The 14,919-nt window shown below is 42.3% G+C and overlaps 1 protein-coding gene across 8 annotated transcripts in view; it reads left to right on the top strand.

The window, feature by feature from the left end:
• Positions 1 to 14,919, top strand: part of PBX1 (PBX homeobox 1) — a 322,770-nt gene that overhangs the window by 283,115 nt on the left and 24,736 nt on the right. For 3 of the 8 annotated variants that reach the window (XM_071207549.1, XM_071207550.1, XM_058310048.2), the window contains one exon: positions 3,956 to 7,512. The exons of 4 other annotated variants lie outside the window; for them this stretch is intronic. Coding sequence is in view for 2 of the 4 variants with exons in the window: in XM_058310048.2 (XP_058166031.1) it covers positions 3,956 to 4,048 (93 nt within the window). In the remaining 2 variants the exon portion in view is untranslated. Of the gene's footprint in view, positions 1 to 3,955; positions 9,270 to 14,919 lie in introns of those variants that run through there. One more of the 8 variants, XM_004464827.5, reaches the window with a different exon arrangement.

The raw sequence follows: 14,919 nt of genomic DNA on the forward strand, positions 1-14,919 counted from the left end.
GGAGGTGAGTGCTCAACTGCTTGAGCCACATCCGCTCCCCAACCCAGGGAAATTTTGAATCCCTTGCTGTCCCTAGGAGGGATTTCCTATAGCATATTTGCATCCCAAGGCATCTTTGGGTAGGTGCTCCCTGTGTAATCTTGAGAAAAGTATAAAAATATCAGGAATATGTAGTTCTCCTTCCAGCTTGACGGAAAAATGATGGCTCTAGGGCATGACCTCTGCTGTGTGAGCTGCTGTCTCTCCTGATAGATGGCGGCTGCGTGCGTGTGTGCGCACGCGTGTGTGGAGGGGGGGTGCATCCGTGTTCTTTGTTTCTCCTCCTGGCCGGCGCCACCGGTGCCTGGTGATTGAGGGCCTGGAGCACGTACACCTCCTCGCCCACGCTGAAGGCACCTCCAGTAATGGCATCTGGCCCATATGCAGATCTCGCTCGACTCGGTGCTGACATAAGCCAGTTTGTGGCACCTCAGCGTATTTCTCGGTTGCAAATGAGAGTTTCTTAGTGCCAGGCTCGCTTGGGCTGTCACATCAGGTGATGAATTCTCTGCATCAACGGTGTGCTGCTAAGGTAAGCGCAGAGGAAGAGCGGGAAGGAGAGGAGGTTGGGACGGGTGGATCTCAGCCCAGGAGCCTCTGCTCTGGGCTAAAACAGTACTTCATTTGCAATAGCGAGGAGAGGCCACTGCAGGTGGCACTGTTCTTTTTCAAAGAGGGCGACAGAGAAGGGGCAAGTCAGGGCTTCCCTACTAGGCTCCTATGTTTTGTTAGGAGAAATGATGTGGTTTTCCCAATTGCCATTGCCCCACCCTCGGCTCAGTAGCTCCCCCTGTCTTCTCAGTTGGGCATGCTGGGCCTTATCCATTAAGTTGGTTCTGGCAAAATTTGGTATAAATCAAATTAAGTATTGAATTCATTAGGATAGGCTGTCAAGTAAATAGCCAATTGTTTTTTTGTTCCCGAACCATTTTGTTCCCAAATACCTTTCATTTGTGTTTGGAAAACCCAGATTTTCTCCTATAGGAAACCTCCTGCATTTTGTTCTAAACTTATGTTCTATTAGCTTCCGCCTCTGTAAGGTTTCGGGAAGTGTGGCTTAGGCCTCATCTGGTGGAATTAAAGGTTAGATTCGGTTTTGCTTCACAGGCCTTGCATCACAGGCCACAGAATTACCTATATAATTGGGTGCAAATGTAGAATCTTTTTCCATTACGGAATGTTTTCAGAGATTTTTTTTTTAAGGCGGGTTTGCTCTTCTCACCTCCCCACCCCTGTAACTCCTCAGTACAGCTTCTGACCTGAGCATTTTGAAAAGTGTGCATTTCCATTACAAGGATATAGTCTGGGTCTCAGACTGAAGGGGTGGTTAGGAGACCAAAGAAAAATAAAAACAAAACCTTACTTCCTGCCGCCCTCACATGGTTGTTAATGAGAGCATCTTTGACTCTTTAGGTGCCCAGAGATAAATAAATACATAAAGGCAGAGTTTCCTACTTGATATTCACCCGCAGTCAGGAAGAGGGAAAGAATTGCTCCCCCAGGGTTAACGTGGCAGTAAGCGAGGTCAGCTGTTTCCCAAGACGCTGCAGCCTCTGAATGTCTTACATTAAAGCTGGAATGACCCAGCCGAAGCAGCCAAAGTGATTTACTGGAAACCCGGTTAAGTTGGGTTTGCGCATAGTTTCTGATCTTGGGGAGGTTTTTAGCAGAAACGGCAGCAGAGAATTGTGTAAAGCACCTCCAGAGAAAAGAATTCTTCAGCTTTTCCCGGTGTTAGACATACTTGTCCTAAAAAATACTTGTGTTTATCTAACTTGGGCCCAATAGGCTGCGACATCCTAAATTTAGCAGGAAGTAGGGTGCCACCGCTGGGTTATCCTGGTGGCAGGTGACCAGCTGTCCTGGTTTGCCTGGGTCTGAGGGGTATCCTGGGACATGGGACTTTCAGTGCATAGCATTATAAGAGTTTCAGGCAAACTGGGAAATTTGGTCACCCTGCCTGGAGAGCGTGTGTGTGTGTGTTTACAGAGGGAGAATGAAAAGAGGGAACCAAAGAGATATTTAAAAATAGAATATATTGTATCTTCTTCACCAGACCAATTAGTATAATTAAAATGCTGGTTTTGATATCAGCTTGAACTAATTCTTGTCTCTACCGTCTGTGAGCTTTCTGCACCCTCGGCATCTTGCACATTGGTCCGAGAAAACAACTTTTTTAGGGATCGAGATCAAATATCTACTGTTTGAGTTGTTTTAATTCAGAGATGGCTCAAAAAGAAGTCTCCCACAAACCTGGGCAGTACAGAATCACTTGGCAATTCCTTCCTCATGAAACAACACAGAGCTAATTTCCCTTACTAATGCCTTCATTTTTGGCACCACTTATTGTTATTTTAATAGAAATAAATAACGGCTAAATAATAATAGTGGTGATTTGTGAACAATGTAATAAAAGTCCTTCATGCCATTTACTAGCTATGACACGAATGCTAACTGCTTTCATAAAGCTTCCTTATCTGATTGTCTCATACCAGGTTGATTCTATGGTAAATGGCCTTTTCTTAAAAAAACAGTGCTTTACTGTCTACGTCATGACATTTTATTTAAAGAACCTCCTTCATCTTTCCTTAAAATCCCATATTGCTCAGCTATGCAATGTATACATGTACAAATATACACACATCTACCTATCAGATGAAAATACACATATAAAAATTATTAGGATATACTGATATCAAAATGCTAACAGAAATATTCTCTGAAAAATAGAATTAGTGGTATTTATATTTTGTTTTTTTAATGATTTTCCTCTTTTCCAAATGTTATGATTAGCATACTTTACTTTTATCATCAGAAAAGATAAATGATAAAAAAGATTTTCTTTGGGGAAAAATAAATATAAGTTCCTTTCTGAACCCGCCTTAAATGGCACCAGAGTATGTGTGTTCTTGGTTGGGGAAAAAGGCTAAGATATCATCACCCCTGTGACAAACTTGCTTTTAGAAAAGTGAGTTAATTCTGTTCATTGGTGGGATATTATTTGACAGGAGTGGACACTGAATCAGATCCTTTTAGAACAATCCCATTGTTTTGGATGCTTCTGGTATTAGAATCTAAGAAAAATGATTTACAAAATGCAGATCAAACATAAAACTTCTCATCTTCACCACTTCTCTAGATATATTCACTCAGGCCAGTCCTTAAGTTCTTGGCATTATTGTTTTGCCAAGATTCATCTGAATCACCCTCTACTTTTCAAGGCTCATCTCAAAGAGTGTTTCCTCCATGAAGCCTTGCCTGATGCTCTTTCAAGATCTGATACTGCCTTCTTTGAGACATCATAACTAGGCTCTACCATTTATTAGGTTCTACCTTGAATTCTAGTTCATTCGTGTGCTTGTCTTTTCCGCCTCCTTGTGGACATGAACTATATCTCACTCATTTGTATACCCAAGAGCATCTAGTATTGAACCTCACACCGAGGAGGTACCTGGAATCACATAAACATATGGAATATCCAGAGCTGGAAAAGACCTTTGGAATCATTTGGGGCAATCTTATTATTTTTAAAAGGGGAAAAGAAATCAAGGCCAAAGAGGTGAAGGTGCTTTCCCTAAGTCACCAGCTAGTTGTTGCCAGAATCAGAACTAGAACTTAGGTCTCTTGACCTGCAAAGAGGCTCTCATTCTACTATCATAATCACCTGATGGCTCTGAGAAGTATAAACACGTTTCACCAGTGGGAGGTGTTAACATTGTATCCAGAGGTTCACTGGGAGGATCCCAGCTCATCTGACGGTGGGGGAATAGTATCAGCAACCATCACAGCTCCCATTTGATGAGTGCCCCCATGTACCAGGCACTGGGCTTTCTAGAAGTTGCCTCATTGTCGTTGTCTGCTCAGAACAGACCACCAGATCACAGAGAACTGACTTCTCTCCCTTTTTCCCTTCTAGGCTAATGGAGGTTGGCAGGATGCTACTACCCCTTCATCAGTGACCTCCCCTACAGAAGGCCCTGGCAGTGTTCACTCTGATACCTCCAACTGATCTCCCAGCAATCGCATCCCGGCTGACCCTGTGCCCCAGTAGGGGCAGGGGCAGGAGGGAGGGTTTCTCTCCCAACGCTGAAGCGGTCAGACTGGAGGTCGAAGCAATCAGCAAACACAATAAGAGTCTCCTTCTCTTCTCTTCTTTGGGATGCTATTTCAGCCAATCTGGACACTTCTTTATACTCTCTTCCCTTTTTTTTCTGGGTAGAAGCTACCTTTCCCTGCCTCCAGCTGTCAGCCTGGTTTCTGTCATCTTCCCTGTCCCCTTCCCTCTGTCCTAGGCTCCCTGGGCCCCTGACCTCCTTTACGTCACTGAAGGATATTTTCAACAATTAGAGAAATTGAAAGAGGAAAAAAAAATGACAAAGAAAATAATAAAAGTGTTTGTACGTTTTCATGCTGGTGGTTTGAGGAGCCAAATTTACCTCAGTCGGATCCCTCACTCCCTGTGTTAACAGACAGCCCTTCTCTGTTTTTCTTGTTACTCTCACTACCTCTTGGCAGGAACACACCACATTGCCCTGCTCATTCCAGGCCTCGATAGCCCCTCCAGCTCTTCACTGGCTGGGGACAATTCTGGTTGGAATACTTTCCTCCTCTTCTTTCCCATGCCCAGTTATTCTTGGGGGACTGGCCTAGCAGGGCTTCGAAAGCAGCCACATTTTCTCGTTAGAGCTCCACTAGGTTGATTCCCAGGCAGGAAATCAGGCCTCAGGGGAGGGCACAGAGAACAGGAAGGGCAGGATTCCTACAGGCTCTTTCTCATCTTCCTAGGAACAGTTCTTGGTTTCAGAGGCACAGTCTTTGGAGACCATTCAACACTGAGTAAGCAATGTTCAGAACTTGCTCAGATCTGAGTGAGGTGTGGTGATGAAGGCAGCACTAGCAAGTAGAAAGTTCTTATCCTGAAACCCTTCAGCTCTCCCTTCTCACATGTTCACGCACATGCACACACATAGCTCACATGTAGGCCCACGCACAGCCTCACACATTCACTTTCTGGAGGACGGTCTCTTGCCATATGCAAATATTTACATTAGTAACCATAGCACTATGCGTTGTGAGCCCAAGAGAGGGCATTAGCAACTCTGAGTGAAGGTCGCTGTCACTGAGAAAGAATGGAGTCCAGAGCGCCCAGGACCTGCAGGCCAGCCCACCCACATGCACATAACAGAATGACAAATGCAGGATTTGATTGTAATGAAGGCCAGGTTTCCAGTGTAAACGGTGCCCATTCCCTCTGCCGCTGGAGCTCTCAGGGAGCCACACACAGTACTTGCAGTGTCATAATGAATTTGGTTTGGTTTGTTTTTATTTTTATATTAGGGATATTGCATCAGTTCTCCAAAGTGTTATTCGACACCATGTTCTTGACCTTTGACCTCTTGTTCTGAAGGACAGAGTTGTATAAGAACATGGCTCAGGCTAACTTTTTCTAGCTTAATTTGGAGCCCTGAGGGTCTTGGAGAAAAACAGAGGTAATATTTTCATTGAAGTCATCACAGTGATTTTTTTATTCCCTGGGGACATCTAAGAGAGAAGAGTAGGTACTAGAATGCTCTTCTCTAATATCCCCTGAGCTTACTTTCTTCATAGCCAGCTCTACCAGTGATGAAGATGGCAGCTATGTCACTTGGTTAAGGGGGAAGTAGCACCTCTCTTGGTGCTTTTTTTTTTTCATCTGTAAAATGAAGATGGTTATGCTTGCTCACCAAGAGGCATGTCAGAGACTGAGGATATTGATTTCAGTCATGCCCAATCTGTACATGTGAAGTACGGGGAAGTAATGTCCTGGGACATTAGTAAGATATAATGATGTCCCTGGTCCATACCTTGTAGGGGAAAAATAACTTATTTTCCTCTTCTAATTTCTGGTTACCATCAGCACTGTGATGTCATCACCATGATGATAAACAGAAAGGTTGTTGTTGGTTTTGTAGTTTTGGTCTGTTTGGTTTTTTAGAATAGAGAAAGGCATCCAAATTAGAAAAATAGGAGCTGGTTGTCTTAGTGGGCACTTGAATCCAATATGTAGCTTTGTAAGTATTGTTTCTTGTCACATCCACTCTGCTTGAGAGGCATCCAGGTAGAGGTCCAGACACCAAGGAGTGGGGATGGCCATCAAGCAAGGTCATGGAAGTTCCTCATGGCACTACAGTAATAAGTAGAAAATGCTCGTATGTTGTGTATGCGGGTAGAAGGGGAGGAAGAAACTGCTACATAAGAAACCCAAAGATATGCGAATTTTGAGAAAATGGAAAAAGTAAATATTTGGCAAGATGAAATGAGGCCCTGATGACTCTGAGTACCAGAAAGACAGTGCCATACTCAGAACAGGGTTCAATAAAGGGGATTCCTAGAAGGAGCAGCTTTGTGACAGCTCTACAGTGATCAGAACCAGTGGAGAACTATAACTTAGTGGCATAAATATACCGAAACTACCTCCACAGGAATATGGTTGGATCACACCCACATGACTTTGGGCAAAATACAATAAAATATACAAAGGGGTTTCTCTTGGAGACAGGAAGGATGATTCCAGATTTGGATTGAAGATTGATTGCCATTTTAGGTTAATGAAAAAGATCAGAGCAGTGCTACATCTGCACAGGCAATTTCTCTCACGGCACTAGTCTGCACTGGTTCTCACCTCTCACAGCATCTTCTCCATCCAGCACTCCTCTCAGTCCTCCTTATAGCCAATCCCTTTCCCACGACCTCCCATCCAAGTCCACCATCACTTCAAACGTAGCAGCTGCAAGATCTCTCAGCGTTTAAGCCAAGCATGAGAACGCTGGCAGCAGAAGGATGGGGATGGAAAGAACCATGCTTCTGGAAATAAAGGTCCCTGAGAATTCATATTTAGTCAGTTGTACAGGTGCCAAAATGTGCCCCAGAATTCCTTCATTTCCTAATGGAAGTGGGAGTGCTCCATTTTCCCTGACAGCAAATTGCCCCCGAAAAATGGTATTAGACCTTGGGTTTACCCACCTTGTTAATCCTCATGAGATCCTCCTTTTCACCCCTGACTCCTCCCACTGGCGTGGAATTGACTCCCTTGCAGTACTTTTGCCAAGTGGCATCTTCTTTGAATTAATTTTTTTATTTTGCTGTGGTGGTGGTTCTTTATTTGCTGGTTGCCTTTTCTCACACGTATCTTTTTCCTCCTCTTTCCTTCTGCTTTTTATTTTTCTGCCCAGAAAAACCTGACTTCGATACCAAAAAAAGATGAAACTACAGAAACTCAAATTTAAAAAAAAACTAAAAAAAAAACTAAAAATACTCAACGATTCTTTCAGCTTTATTAACATTTTCCATTGTTTCTTGCGACTGTGTCTCGTTCTTTGTAGTATTGATGATGAACATTTGATAATGAATGTTCTTGTATATTCAGATAAAGGAAAAAAAACCAAAAAAGCGGTCTGAATTTAATAGTGTTTATAATAAAAATTTTAAAAATGACCCTCATAGCACGCAAAACAGGATGGGGAAATTTCCCCCCTTCTCTCTGTGACAATGCGCATCATTCCTGCATTAGTTTTTACACCAAACTACCTACATTCTTCATTTCCTCCATTTTTCTTTTATTTTCTTGCATTTGTGAATTAGTTCAAGAATGCTAGAAAAGTGTCGAATTGTGCACATCCATTTCCTGTTTCACAATGTTTAAAAGTGACAGTAATTCATTTTGTAAACTAAAAAAAAGAAAGGTTGGAATAGTGAGCATAATAGGTACAACCTGACACATTATCATGTTTATTACCTTTGAGACCCAGAAATAAATTCTTTCTTTTCTTTATTCTTGCTCTTAAAAATACAAAAAAAAAAAAAAAAATGTTTTGTTTTGTGTTGTTTTTGGTTTGCTTATTCAAGGGGGGTTATTTTTTATTGTCAGAATTATGAACTTGCTGTTTTTATTTCTTACATATGTACATGAGGTGATGTGAAAAGATGACATTGGTAGACTAGGCTGTTTCCTGGTTCTCCTGCTTTGCTTCAGAATACAGTTGACTCAAAAACAAACATTGATGTTGCATTGCTCACCTAGCCTCCAAAGGGTGTGGCACTCCTGGGGTCTCTGAGAAAAATTAAGTCAGGAACTTGGGCTCTTTGGGCCCTTTAAAAATTCAAGGAATTGGTTCAGAAGACCTTTTAAACTGTAGGGAAAGGATTTTTGCCTTTATTCTGAACACCACAAAGAAAATGCTCTCTTTTCCGTCTGCTGGTTAATAACAACATTCCACAAGGTCTCTTCCACTAGAAAGAATTTTTCTTTAGTAGATCCCACAGGAGATGCTAGTATAATGGGCACCATTGGCTAAATAGACTCGATCGAAGAAGCAGTCCCTGGAGCTGGTCTGCCTGTTGATCGTCCCCTTCTGATTTTGGATGAAAAGTTGGTGAGATATTGAGCCAATGTTCTTGAGCTGTAATTATAAAGCTAAGAGGCTAAGTTTGATTCATTGACAGTGCATTTCTCATTGATCTCTGAATTAGGCACCTGCTTAAAGCAAAATGTCAGACTGGCCTATTTGGAATGTTTTTATTAGTTATAGGAAAAAATGAAAACAATGTTATCTAGAAGAAACTTGTTTCCCAACATCTCCCATTCAACAAATTATTAGGTGTTCAGAAAGCACCAGAACCTAAACAAGAAAAGGGAAGAATACAGAATCGTGGAGCAGCCCTTCAGGAAGTGTTTCCACCCAAACACATGTGCTGTTGTTTTTAAGTCATAATAAAATAATGACGAGCTTTTCACATCACCTTTTTTGGTTTCAATCCCTGCTCAAAGCTTTCTGGAATCTTTTATTTTTTGTTAACATTTTTTTTTCTTTTGTAAAAATGAAAAAACATTCAATGTCTCCCCCAACCCCCTTATCTCGTATTACTTCTTCCCTTTCCTTTGGCTTTTTAAAGTTTTCAGTTACTCTGAAATGCTTTTCTTTCGCTGTTGGTTTTATTCTCCCGTTTTCTACCCTCCCCCTCCCCTTTTCTTATTATTCAGAGTATAAACCTGCAAAGATCTGCTCTGTTTTGGTTTTGAAAATTTAAGCTTTTCTGCTTCTGTGAGAGCACAGGCTTCTGTCCCTTTTGATTCCAACTGAACTTTTGTGTTCTCTAATGATACTAACACGGTGTAGGTTTTACAGTCTCCTAATTTGTACTGGTAATGCATATTCCAAATAAATAGTTTCTTTTGTTGCAAAAAAAAAAAACATATACCCTTGCATTTTGTGTAAATTTCTTCTCTTAAATGCTGACAACTTGTGTTCCCCAAACTTGGCCTGGGTTTACAATGTTGTCCTAATCATTTTAAGGTTTACATATCATGTCAGTGGGGCAAATGACCTCAGCAGCCACCTACTTCATCTATGAAAGAAAGTGAAGTGGAAAGAAGGAGAAAGAGAAGGCAGAAGAGGGAAGGAGCAAGGATCTCTAATGGGCAAATAGTAGTTATCCTGACAGCTGCAAGGGTACAGAGCACCTCCTCTTGTCTTCTTGTCTGACTCTGAGTTCCCTCTTGGATGCCATCTACCTAGCACCAGTTAAAAAAGATATCAGGGAGATTTCCCATAACAAACTGTAAATTCCTAAGCCATGGTTGTTTGACCAGTGGTTCTCCTTTCCTTCTCTGCTGTGATCTGGACAGAAAGAAAGCTATAGAACACAAGAGATGTTTCAGGGAAGGAATCTAGATTACAAATAATACTTGTAGGCTCTCAGAAATATGCTAGATGTCACTGCAGTAGATATGCATACCAACCATATGTTATCTCTAATCTCCTCCAATAGTTTGTTTGCACTCACATTGAGCCTCTGACCTTTTGAGTTATAGTTGGGTACAGAGTTTGAGGTCAAAGAATGTTCTGGCTGGAAGATCACTTCAGCCCTCCAAACCAAAGTCCATGCCTCAGATTTTAATACTGTCTTCCTATCCATGGAATGGGATAGAACTTCTTGTCTGGCTTTTGACATTTATTCCTCTAGAGGCATCATATATGGTGTTTTCTCATTTTTATGCTGTAATTCTCTCAGGTGGCTCTATCTGGAGCCCCTACAAAGTGTGTATGTATTGAAAGTTGAGTATCAATCACTCACCTCCTAATTCTGATCATGATTCTAATCAATAGAAAATAGATCAAATTAGCATTTTTATTAATGGTCCAAGATAAGTGCCCAGTGTCCTTAAAAGTCCAAAGCTACCTGCTTATGATTTGAAGAGCTTTACTCAGGCATCAAAATGGGGGCCTCGTGTTCCCTCTTCAATTCTAGACATTGGAACCTACTCAGACCACTCATTTTTCCAGCTGCATGGTGAATTGTGGGCCTAACTGAGTCACTTAAATTTATTACTTAGAGTGAGGCTAAAGTCTTATAACAAATAGATGCAAAATGTATAATGCCTTGAAGAATATGAGCCTATTTCTCGTTCATTTAGTAGTCTGGGGCAAATGTTCCTGATCAGCAGATGCCTCTTTTCTATGCAGTGATTCAGGCATCTGTCATGCTACTTTGTGGCACCTCCATCCCCAGGAATTTGTAGTCCTCCACATCTAGTCAGCAGAAGAACAAATTTGAGAAAGGCCTGCCCACTTCTTGAAAGACTTGACCAAGAAGAGGTTCACCTTCCTTCCACTCTTATTCCTTTGATGAGCCTCAGTCATTCAGTCAAACCTACAAGCAAGGGTTGAAGGTGTTGGGAATGGGGCTTGGAAAAGTAGCAACTGGCTAGGCAGCTACTTCCCAGTAGTAACTCCATACAAGGGACAGGCAGCATGACTTGTGGGAACAGCTGGCCTTCTTTGTCACATCTATTGACCAAAAGGATAACAAGGGCAAAGGACAAGCCCACATAGCCTTTCCAGTAAAAACATTTTTAGTCAACATAGCAGTTTTCATTGTTACTCTTTAGTGGAGAAGATCAACAAAGAGGCTGGAGGTGTCCAATTCAATATTGCCCCTCAAGGGAAATGGAACAGAACTCCCTTCCTCTGTGAAAGTATGAATGTGGGGATTCACTTCCCCAATATTCTCCAAATTTTATTTTCTAAATTCAGTCCTGTGCACCAGGAGAGGAGAACTGCAGTGTATTAAGGCAGCCTGTTCCCACTTTCAAAATGTCACTTTTCCACATCTATTGCAGGGCTAGAGGGTCAAATCTAGTAACAGTAGTCACTTTGGGGAGAATAGCTCTAAAGCTCCAAAATCACAAAGTCTGATACAGTCAATCCCAACAAAATCACAAGTACCTGAATGCTTTATCCTAACAGACTTCTACCACTTACCCATTAAGGGGAAGGGGAAAAAAAGACATGTAATACAATGTTTTCTGACAAATATTTGATAGCCAGAATAGCTCTCCTGCTGGAAACACCACCTTGGAGGAGTGACACAAGAGCTCAGTCTTATAAAATCATTCAGTAGGAGTGCTCAGGGAAACCTGGATCTCTGAACTGGAGGGCAAGAGTTAGGAATGAGGCCCTGCTTTGGGATCTTCCCTCCCATTCCTTGAGTGCAATCTACTAGAGTGCACAAATGAAGAGAGTAAGGGTTTACCACCACTGAGGCCAGTGAGGCACCATCTAAGCCTTCTAGTCTTAGGCAGACTTCTGAGGTCATTGGGCAGCATAACAGTGGATAGAATAACAGGGAAGTGACTGTGGCCATATGGCTTTGGTTATATATCCTGGGAAACATGTAAGAAACAGTCCACCTGTTGCTCCTGGACACTTCAGAGTAGATCATTAATGTCCAGGTGATGCTATACCGTAAGTCAAAGTTCGCCTTCCCCCATGGGGCCCAGCCACACTATCCAGTGTAGCTCACTGAAGTTACCTTTGAGCACCTTTTGATGGCATAAAACACCTCAACTGCTACAGTTGCAAAAGTCCATTGGAATGTAAATCTCTGATTAAAAAGTATCCAGAGAGAAATTGAAATTCAAAATAAACTCTCTCTCTTAAAAAATTAAAATCCAAAGAAATTTAAGTCCCTAATTCTACCCTTGCTAGTTTCCTGCTATCTATGTTCATTCTCAGCCTGAGAGCTCTCTCTCCACTGCCAGGAGCAAAGTCAAAGTCCTTCCTTCTGTAGCAGCAGTGAAGCCTCTTCTCTTGGAATGGGGGTAGCTGTCACCACACTTCCAAAGTCCAATTATTCTAACTTCTTTTTCCAAAAAAATCACTTAGTTAGTATATGAAAAATATCCCAGCATCTGCCTTACTCACAGAATTTAGAAAACACAAGCAAATTCCAGGCTCCTATGGCAAAAATTAAATTACCAGAATCCAGAACATAGTCCAAATCAGACCACGTGACTATTGCAAATGAATGACCATAGCACAGATGTGGTAGTTTGTGGGGGAAGCAGCAAAGACCGTTGATTCGTATCAACTGTGGTGTTGAGAAAAAGCCACCATTGAGAGGTTCCTTTTGCACTTTGCTCCCTATAACCCAGGAGAAACAATCCAGTCAGTGCATCCTGCCTCCTCACTCAGAGAATGACCTTTGAAATAGTCTTGACTCTGAACAAAATTTAGCAATATGCAAAGGGTATCCCCAGTCTGCAGGCTACCTTAAAGCTCACTCCTTCCCCTTGGTATTTGTAGAACTATTTAAGATTTCCCTTTAAGTTCTGCATTCCTAGTCCCAGACATCTGTCCCTGTACCACTGTGACATCTGCAGCTTCCTTCTTTGAACTCAATTTTCAGCTCATCCGCCCTTCTGAGCTTTTCCTTTGTGTCATCTGGAGTCAGTCTCCAATTCCTCAACAGAGGTTGCTGTGGATGCTGTGCAACACTAACTCCTCCCACTCTGCCGTCTCTCCCCAATGCCTCATCTTCTTTTCTCCTTGTACTTGCTAGCCCTTGAGTAACCATTGCTGCTTCAGGATCAGTAGGAAAAAAAAAAAACTTTCTGCCATCCCCTTGAGAGATGAGTCTAATGTGTCTCTCCTTTTATTGTCTCCTAACTACTTTTAAGCAGACCCAGAAAAATGAAATTTTTGACTTGCACCTTTACTTAGTGTCTTAGCACTAAGCTGCTATGACAAATAACTGCAACTGGTTGGCTTAAACTATGGGAATTTATTGTCTCACAGTTGTGGAGGCTAAAAGTCCAAAATCAAGGTGTCCATAGGGCCGTGCTTTCCCTGAAATCTGTAGCAGCCGAATGGTGGCTCGCTGATAATCCATTACTCAATCTCTGCCTCCATCAGATGGCCATCTGTCTCCTACCCCTCCTGTGTCCAAATTTCCTCTGCTTATAAGAAATCCAGTCATATTGGATGTAAGCCCACCCGGATTCAGTTTAGCTTCATCATAATAGGATCTTCCAAGATCCTATTTACAAATGAAGTTATACCCACAGGATCAGGGGTTAGGACTTGAATATGCCTTTGTGGGGGACATGATGCAATCACTAACACCTAGTAAACATGCTCCTCTGTTTTGTGGTGAGCTCACAGGCTTTTCTGTTGAAACTAGTCATTTATTATCCAACATACTTTCCTAAATTCTGTCTAGTGACATAGAGCCATATTTCTGTCCGAGCAGACAAATCCTGTTCAGCTTTAGTTCCCTGAGTTGAGTAACACTGTGTAGGTGGTATCCGCCATCACAATATCCGGGCCTAGCTCCAGCCACTTTTGTCCCAACAGGCTCCCCTGTTCCCACCCTGCTGTAAATGTGCTTTAGAGCCCCATTTCCTGACTGTTCCTCCAGAACACATGACATATGTCCTTCCCTCTACACTTCCTTGGAGAATGAAGCAGGCCTCCCTGACGCACCTCCAACTGAAGGGAAGTGGCCTTCAGTTCATGCCTGGACTGAATCTCCCTCCAGTCACACATGTGAGAGGCAAGACCAGTGGGTTGAGGCCCCTGACTGCCTACTGGTCACTGAGCCCAGAAGATCAAGAAGGCCGCTTGGCACCTTGAGGCAAGTGGCTCCAGAGAACCAGAGGCAGTGACTTCGTCAATCATGTTAACCACTTCATCTTGACCTTCAATGACATAAAACTAGATCTGCAATTCTACCTCTCCTCCTGTTACTGCTTTTTCAGATTGTCCATACTTACCTCCCTGGGAATTTTTTTTTTTTTTTTTAATTGCCAACATCCCTCTTGCACAAAGAGCAAAATCTCTGCTGAAGATTCTTTGAGTCCCCTGGGCTGCTCTCCCAGGGAGTTACTACATGGGGTAGCACAGACAGCCCCGACAGCCAGCTATCTGTGTGACCAGCCTTGCTTTTCTCCAACAAGCAAGTATGCACTGAGCACCTCCAGTGTGCCATGAACTGCTCTGTATCTCAGAAGGATCTTAGATTCCCCTGAGACTGCTACTGGGAAGACTGACTTGATAAGACAAATGCTAAAACAAAACATCAGCTGAATCTCTGGGCCTTTATTTATAAAGACAGCGGTATTCATCAATTAACAAGCTTGGGCAAGAATTTAAAATTATGATGTCTTTTAACAAAGGCTTAAACCAGGAGGAAATAGAATTAGATTAGACTTATGGGAACAGATGTGGATTAAAATGAAAGAGCCTTTGGTATTGGATGACTTGAAGCAGCTAATCCCATCAAGAAATAGAACAACAGAAAGCCCAAAAAGGCTTCTGAGGAAAAGTTACAACTTGATGACCTGAAATGATTTAGCTGCAAGGAGAGAAGGAAGGATGTTAGGCACCCAGAGGCAATGATGATGGAAATTTCAAACTTTCCCAGTCCTGGAATGTAGTTACTCTACCTTCCCCCAGTCATCCAAGAATTCATTTCCATCAAATTCAAACAATATTCATTGACAGCTCAGTGCTGCGAATAAGCCAGTAAACAAGATTGCTGAGCTCTGTTAACAACTCCTTT

Source organism: Dasypus novemcinctus, chromosome 13 (genome assembly GCF_030445035.2).
Source record: "Dasypus novemcinctus isolate mDasNov1 chromosome 13, mDasNov1.1.hap2, whole genome shotgun sequence".
NCBI lineage: Eukaryota > Metazoa > Chordata > Mammalia > Cingulata > Dasypodidae > Dasypus > Dasypus novemcinctus.